At 38.0% G+C, this 8,558-nt stretch overlaps 1 protein-coding gene across 1 annotated transcript in view; it reads left to right on the top strand.

Annotated features, from left to right (window-relative positions):
• The first annotated feature begins 2,213 nt into the window (after window positions 1-2,213).
• The window catches only part of ephb2 (EPH receptor B2), a 150,515-nt gene continuing 144,170 nt past the window's right edge, over window positions 2,214-8,558 (top strand). Inside the window, exon 1 of the mRNA XM_022761370.1 lies at window positions 2,214-2,265. Within this exon, the coding sequence (XP_022617091.1) occupies window positions 2,214-2,265 (52 nt within the window). The remainder of the gene's footprint in view (window positions 2,266-8,558) is intronic.

Here is an 8,558-nt window from a genome sequence, read left to right as displayed (position 1 = left end):
CCAAATAACACTGTCAACTTGGACCTGCTGCAGAGAGAGAGTAATCCCATTAAAACAGCAGAAAACTCATAAAAGATGAATGTGTTATGATTATTAATATGCATATTTATTTTACATATAACATTTTTATTTATTGTTGGAAAATGATTGCCAATAATGTCACTGCCAGACTCCATCGTGCCAACTAAATTCACCTTAGTGCAGACAAAGCTCAAGTTTAATAATTTTGAAAGATTAATTGTGACATGTTTTGAAGTTTTGAAGGACTCTGAGCCAACATCACATCAACTGATCATGGTTTTATGATGATTCATGCACAGGAAGGAAAGTTTGGAATTCTGGAGGAAGTTGCATTTCACTTAGGCTTTGGTTCTTTGGCTCTGTTATTGGAAAATAACTGCTGTTCAGGTCTACCTAATTGTCAACAGTTAAATCACATGATGTCTTCCATGTGGTGCATGTCTGCCTTATACAAGTTGAATAAATTGAATATCTGGATAGATTTGAATAGAAGTACCTCCTGCTTAACTGATTAAATTATTGTGAAACTCATCACGTAGCTGTCTTACATATGAAATATGTCAGCATTGTATACTGCACAAGGAAGAATCAGTGGAGCCAGTATTTATTGATTACCCCTTTACTGTTAGACTTCAGATCATTTTCATGTTATGAAATGACACTGCCTCAAATATACACATTTGATCATCAAGTTGAAGTAGCTATTCTTTTGAAACACTCAGTGGGTGTTTGGAAGTGAATGGATGTAAACTCAGCAACTGTTAAGACAATAATATTCTATCATAATGTAACTGCTTCTCATATTTTTCAGACTTTATTTATATTAGACTGTATTGTCTAACAGCAGGAACAGAGTGCCATAACCATGACCAGTTCCCATAGTTTGTCATAATGGCCTGCAGTCTTCAGAAAGCTGAGGGAAACAGACTATAGTTTCATGCTCTGCTGTTTATTGGTTCAGGACCATGGATCAGGAAACATAGTTCAAGCTCTAAAACTGATTTATTGTGAAACTTGTGAAAAAGGGGAAAAGTAATAATATAAAAAGCTATAAAATCAATAAAATATTGAATATGATATTTTAAAAATATATTTTTGTTTTTGTTGTATATATGCTATGTTTTATTTAACCCATTGTGCACAAGCATCTGTTTATATATTTATATGTTGTTGCCAGTGTAAGTGATGGAATTAATATTTCTGAATGATAAATAGGTATGTGACCAGCAAAAAATTTAGACCATATCAATATAAACTACTACCATACGTAAATCAATCAATAAAGAATTTAAAACATTGTATATAAACAACATACAGAAAACTAACAATAGTATTATTTTGTAAGAATAAGAAGTTAAAATAAAAATATTGAAATTTACACAGAGAGTTTATATTATTATCATTATAATATTATTATTTAGGCCTACAGTTATGTATCAGTTTTACCAGAAAAAAAAAAAAAAAATACACGGACTGGTGGAAAGGTTTATGGAAAACTCTAAAGTGGTAACCAATTAAACTACAAATATTGGGGGCAGAAATGGAAAAGAAAGTGTTGAACTTACTTTGATTGTTCTCCAGTCTTCGTCACCTGTTACAAAAGCCCAAAAGTCCCTTAATGGCCCACATAGAAGCTTCATGGTGAACCCCCACACACGTTTAAGCGTTGTCTGACAAAAGAATGGCCAGTATTTCCCCTTTGAGCGATGTGGCAGTGAGAATAAGTTGCTCCATCTTTTATAAATGCCCTACATGGTCCCAAAACACTTAATTATCGCTAGGTAAGGCAGTGCGGACTGTCCCTCTCTCTGTGATTGACAGCGGGGTAAATTGAAATGGCTTTGAAGGGGATGAAGGATCCTTTTGAAACACGGCTGCATCGATAATTCAAGTATTTTAATCCTTCTATCACCAATAACATTCATAAAATTATGCTTTGTGTTCTATAGGAGACTGAGTGGATTAATGTTCCGCTAAAATGCGTAGCTGTCCTTCGGTGGTTCTCGGTGCTCCCCTCTGTCTGTGGTTTTTTTGGTTTCGCCCAAACTTGGTTCAGATTTGAGTTCGTTTTCTCTCCTGTCTGGGATCGCTCTACTGGAGGTGAAGGACCGCCTGTCCCTTCTCTGCCTTCGCTGTCAATGGCTTTCGGGACGTATTTTATTTGAATGTCTGGGCCCTTTAAGTGACCAATAATGGATATTCTATGGATATTATGGACCATACCGGCCGTAATAGCAGTTGAAGGTAAGCTAATGTTTTCATCCCAACGGTTACAGCCGCATCCTCTTGCCGGCTTTGAGTTTGAGACAAAGCGCATGATGGACGTTTGCGTTTTCTAATTAAACGACTGTCGGAAAATAAATCAGTTTTCCTTTAATACCTGCTCCTGTGTTACACCATGGCGCTTTCGGTGCTTAAATGTAGCTTAGAGTTAGCGCAAAACAGCAGGCACGCGTTGATGGTGGGACACAAAAACATGCTCCCGCATCTCAGCAGGTAAACGGATGCTGTTAATAGCGTTAATTGCGGATTAATTTAAGGGGCTTTTGTGTTACACGGCTAGCAACAGCATGTTAGAAACTGTTAAATCTTAATCAGGTAGGTCGCATCCTGTGTGGAGGTGTGTCACAGTTGTCAAACAGTTGGTGATAAAAAACGTGAAAACAAACAAGGGCGCTTTTCTTAAACCCGTATCAGAGGCTATATATGCAAACATACATGCAGAACATCCTTTAGTTTAACTTATAAAAGGCTCTGTTTGGTCGTTATGCAGTCATATGGACGCAGAGCTTGGCTAAGCAGTAATGGGTAGCAGGCAGCGTGGCTCAATGTACAATGAAACAGGTTGAATGGTGAAAATAATTTCTGTAACGTGTTTACAGCGGTATGTTTGTGATACTGACAAGTAGGCTAAACGTATAGTGGTCTCTCCATACTTGTTGCTACAGTTTTCTATTCAATAGGATCTCTTGTAGGCTACTCATAGCGATATGATTGCGATATTTGCCCTTTAATTTTCTAAAAATTATTTGGAGATTATAAAAGCAAATTGTCATTGTTCCCTTTAATTTAGAGGCGTTTAGTCTGTACATCATAGTATAATTTGCAGGTGATTTTGTGTGCACGGGCTCACAGTTTTCCCTGTGACAGGACAGGAGACATTCGCCACATTGAAGAATGTGTCAACCCAGTCATACATTTATTCAGGCTATTTTGAGGATGCTGTCAGAAAACAAACATGTCTTCTTCCTCTGGTCAGTTTAACTAAACCTCATAATTACAGGTGGAGCCCAGAAACTAAGGAAAAACTCAACCGAATGTAACCACGGGATGAAACAACAACAACAAAAGAAGCACAAGAATAAATACTTAGTTGCCTGTTTGAAGTAAAACCATTTGTAGTCTACATGTAAAATAACACACCAGATTTGTATAGAAATGTTGAAGGACCTGTCAGGGCCCATGTAGGACTGGCACAGTCCTTGATAAATGTCATGCGTATTTATGCAGACTACTGCTGACTGCCTCTGTTTATGGTTTCAACATGTCCAAGATGTACAAAGAGAGACGTCGAAAATCAGTCTTCAAGGCCTACATTACATCACTCATGGCAGCTTTAATATTTGTGTCATCACTTTAAAATTTGTGCTATAGTTTCTTTTATTTAAGGTATTGTCACTAGACACCATACCGCGACAACATTATTATTTTGGGAAATTAGATATGCAGTCCATTTTTTGCAGTAAAACCACACCATACAAATACATGGAACCATTTATAGCACACATTTCATGCAATTCATGAATTGTCTTTTTTATTGGAATATATTAAAGTTTATTTTCATGGTCCTGTCCCGCATCTTCGTTTTGTGAATAATATATTTAGTATTAATATATGTTGAACGTATAGATGATTTATGTAAAAGATATTCTGTAAAAATATGTACTACTGCATATCATCAACCCATATAATATTCAGTATGATTTGTTTTCTTTTAATTACTGCAATGATGATTGCTGTTACAATGGTTATTTATTTTTGATTTTTATCCTTGCTGTTCTGTCCAAGAACGGGGGAACCACAGGATGTGAAAAATGCCAAAAATAACAACCGATTCACACTACACAGTATTTCACTTCTCCTTGTTTTCTCTCTCTCTCTAAAATGCAAACATGGCCATGGTTACAGTTTGTCTACATGTAAAATCTACTGTGAAACGTATCTGTAAGCTGAGAGCACACAGTGCCTCAAATGCCACTTGGCGCAGCTCCTCAAATAGTTATTTCAGTGCTTTGAAATACACCTATTGCTTGAAAGAGAAAGGCGCTGTTGATATTTAAATGTTACGCTGCAAACACGATACGTGACATGGTACACGTTGCAGTACCTTTCGGGCCCGTGCTGCTTCACTTTTTAATTCGGAAACCAAGCTAGTCCCGTCGCCAACTCGATACAGCCCCCCTCCATTTTACCCTGTGAATCACCCTAGCCGACTGTCCAATGAAGTTGCAAGGATGGCTTACGTATGAGAAATGAAGAGTTGAAAAAGAGGTCACTGCAGCTCTAATCCGTTAAAAAAAAAAAAAAAAAAAACCACCCACATCCCAGCATGCATCAGAAAGGGACCCTTCAGTGGATCGTTTTGACACATTTTGTACTGGGGCAATTGTTGTTTTTGTTTAATATAGAGTGACATCTTTGCAGACTTCTGTTTCTTACCGACGAACTTTATTACTAAATGTGTACCAAATAATACTTTACCATTGAATTTAATAAGTCGTTGATCGCCGAAAATGTATATTTATATGTACTGTGACAAAAAAATTTAGGGTATAAAATGAGTGGGGTATTCATGAAATCATAACTACTACTTTCCCGGGAGTTCCTGAACCTGTTTCTGGAGGGCAAATATATGAAAGGGCTACTTATTATACCAATAATCAATGAATCAGACAGGGACTATACTGGAGCGGATTAGAGGATTAAAACGGAGGCCAAACTTAAGAAAGTCTTGGCTGTGCCCGAGTAACCATGTCATAAATAGTGTGTGAACACTGAAACCCATGTAAAGTCGGAAGTACTGTAAATTGGCCTAATGCTAATGTTTGACTTTGGCCTGTGACCTTTTCCTTCAGCATATTATCTCTTTTTAGCTTATTCCACTACGTCTGCTCTCTCTCGTTGTTATAGCCATGTTGGACAAGTATAAATGGCATCCATTCATTAGTGGCATTCGACTGGTTTTCAGAGGCATACCATTTACCCTGTGGAATGTGAAACAACTCTAAATTGTTGATTAGTGTTAATGTAAGCTGCCATTGATGCCACGTCTTATTGGTTCGGTTAACAGGAACAGACAGGCTCTTTTCGAAAATTAATGGAGGTATACTGCCAAGGAAATTAGCTTAGCTATGTCAAACATGTCTATGAAAACACACTGTGGATTTATCCCTTCATTAGTTTACCCATTCATTGTCATCAGTGCTCAGATGACAGCCATACTAACAATAGCACTCATATAATTTTGTTGAGTGGAAATTCTCAGATTCATCCTGGCTATAAAATCGTAGTAGCCTGTATTGTTCCGAGGAGATGAAATTTACTAGACGGATCATTTGGCTTTTCTGAGTTGTGCCCCCCCTCTTCTGTTGTGGTATTACAGTTTGTGCTGTGCAAACACAGCAAATGTTTTCTGTGATGATTGGTGTTGCTATGATGCAATAGCAGCCTCCTCCAGACTTGTATGTAAGTTGTTGTTGGGGTCAGCAGGATGATAGATCACTTCGATACAACGTTTTCTCTCTCTTTTTCTTTGAAGGAAACATAATGGGACAGAAACCACTGTAGAGGATGGTGAAGTGGGGTAGAATGAGATCACAGCATGGAGCCTTTAAAAAATGTCTAGCAGATTTGATTGCATTTCAATATGCACTGCATTCCTTCAGCGCTCGGTTGAGCACTAGAGCTCACTCATTTGAAAGTTGGCAAACACTGACCGAATTGATGTTTTAAATTTTTCAGTTTTTTTTTTGTTTGTTTTAAATTACTAAATTACATGTATATTACATTTGTATCTTGCGTAACCTATTCTGTACCATTTTCTTGCACAATTTAAGGCAGCCTGACAGCTCAAGGCACCATATGATTGTTAATGTTTATAGAATCCTGCCAAGTTTGGTAAAGATGCTTTCATATGCAAATTCATTGGCTGTTTTTGACCGGAATTGTTTTGTAAGGCATAGACATGTGAGTGTAACATGGAAGCATTATGTTTTGTGGAAGAGTAACAAAAGATAGACGGAGGCGGGCTCAGAAATGGGATTAGATAAAGGTAAAATGAGCGACCGTATACAATCCAGTGTTTTCTCAGTCCACCCAATGAGCAGATGCAGGGAGTTGGCCTGCACGCCAACCGCCACAGTAGGCTTTCACAAAGAATCTCTCTCTATTCAAGCCCTAATCCATGCTGCCGAGGGCCCAGGCATTGTCACTTTGCATGCAAAATTTCAATTAGTGCTGGTACCAGTTGTTTCACTTGAAGGGGGGTGTCACATTTCAGAGACATCTATGGCTACCTTTAGGGTGAGATCAAGGAAGGAGTATCACTGCTTTGCTTAAGAAAAATTTAGTGCTCTCTGCACGGCATAAGGTTACTGACATCGGTAGTGAGCTGCTTCGCTTCCTTAAGGCTATTGTACAGTATAACCCGTAGACCTTGGTCACATTGCTAGTGGTTGGAATTTACTGTAATGTATATACAGTTTATTATGTTGAAGTTAAACAGGAAGAAAAATATTGGAGGATGTTTCCTTCAAGGCGGGTTTGTTAAAACCTTCACACAGGGGATTTCAATGTTGTAGGTTTTTGGCCCGCTTGCTCTCCAAGCAAAATAGTTGCGCATGTTGCTCCTGGCTGCAGTTGGTTCAACTAATTTAACTAAGGATTCAGTTCAAGACATGATGGACTGTTTGACACTGTTTCCGTACTTTCAGCTGTTTGACTCGGACTGCTGCGGTTCACTGTCACGAGCCAGCTCCTCATTCTCTTCTGCCTTGTACTGCTCCAATCCACACATATTTGCCCTCTAGACGTCATGCTAGAATGGCATTTTTGTTTGTGGAACATATTTGATGAAGGAACTGAAGTTTATGAAATTCAGTTGTGGTTAAGAAGGTTAGGAAATCAATAAACAGGCTGTGTTGGTAGTTTTAGAGTGTGCTGCTCTTCATTCTTGACACCATTACACTTCAATAGAACAGAGCAACGTGCAAACAATAACATACTGACCAAACTGGAAATCTTATGAGTGGCATTGTCAGTGTGTGGATGGCAACACAACCAGTTTGTTTACTGCATGTAGGCTGATACAGCACACCGATGTGGGATACTGTTACACTGTCCCATTGTACACCTGAAAAATCTGCACATCTTCTCAGCAGATGACTTTGGTTCTGGCTGTTGCTGCAGCACAACTCCCACAGATCTACAAGCTCGGCTCGTATATCATATTTGAGTCATGTTTGCTTGCGTTCACTGCCATGACTGTACCACAGAGTTAAGAGTGGAAGCGTCTAAGGATCAGCTTACTTGAGTTCTGAATTTAACTACCACACTGGGTAGTACTATATTTTACATTTTAAAACACAATATGACCTACTAAATTACAACTTCAGAAGCCAAGCCAAAATTCAACTGAATCACACTGCACAGCCCCCACAGACTACTTACTGGCTTAATACTTAATATTACTATAGAGGTCTATACAGTGTGCTTGCAATGCTCTTTTCAGTAAGCCATACTTGCAATAAACCTTGTGTTTTTTTACATCAGTGATCTTCATATACTATAAACTGACTTTTTCCCACTTTTTGTATTTTTATCTACTTTAAAAAGTTAAATAAAAATTTTCTGTATGTTGTAATCAGGCCAATATTCTATAGAGAGCTGCTGGTCAGATGTGACTGCTACTTGATGCCGTTAGAAAATGAAAATATTTTCAAGCCAACAGGTGTTTCAAGTCTTTCAATATGCAACATCAGGCTGAAAAAGAGTTGGTTCCATTAAAAGTAAATATGATGTGCATTGGACTCCGTACATGCATTTAACCTCCAAGAAGGTGGCATAAGGAAAAAGGACTAAATGAAAAAACAAAAAATGGAAAAACAACCGCAGCTCTGGGTTCAGCCAGAGCAATTTCTGATGTATTCCTTGTATCACCCAACCCTAATGAGTTAGACGCTTGCATGGTTTTGATTTAAAGCACAGTCAGTCTTAAATTAACCCTGATTATTTTTGCTGTGAAGCATTGTGCATTCATACAGTATGTGCTGTAATGTGTTTCTTACAATTAGATGTTGTGCTATAAAAGTTAATAGCTTTTGGAAGTATGTGATAGATAAATGCACAGGCCCTGGAGTGGAGATGAATCACACTGTACTTAGATGCCAAAATGGTGTACTTGTATATAATTTATTTGTTTCACTCATCAGTTAATCAAATAGAAGCCTGTAGCTTATCAATTCATTATACTGTGTTAG

This window comes from Seriola dumerili, unplaced genomic scaffold (assembly GCF_002260705.1).
Source record: "Seriola dumerili isolate Sdu_G_001 unplaced genomic scaffold, Sdu_1.0 BDQW01000409.1, whole genome shotgun sequence".
Lineage (NCBI taxonomy): Eukaryota > Metazoa > Chordata > Actinopteri > Carangiformes > Carangidae > Seriola > Seriola dumerili.
This window is presented reverse-complemented; position numbering and strand designations above follow the sequence as displayed.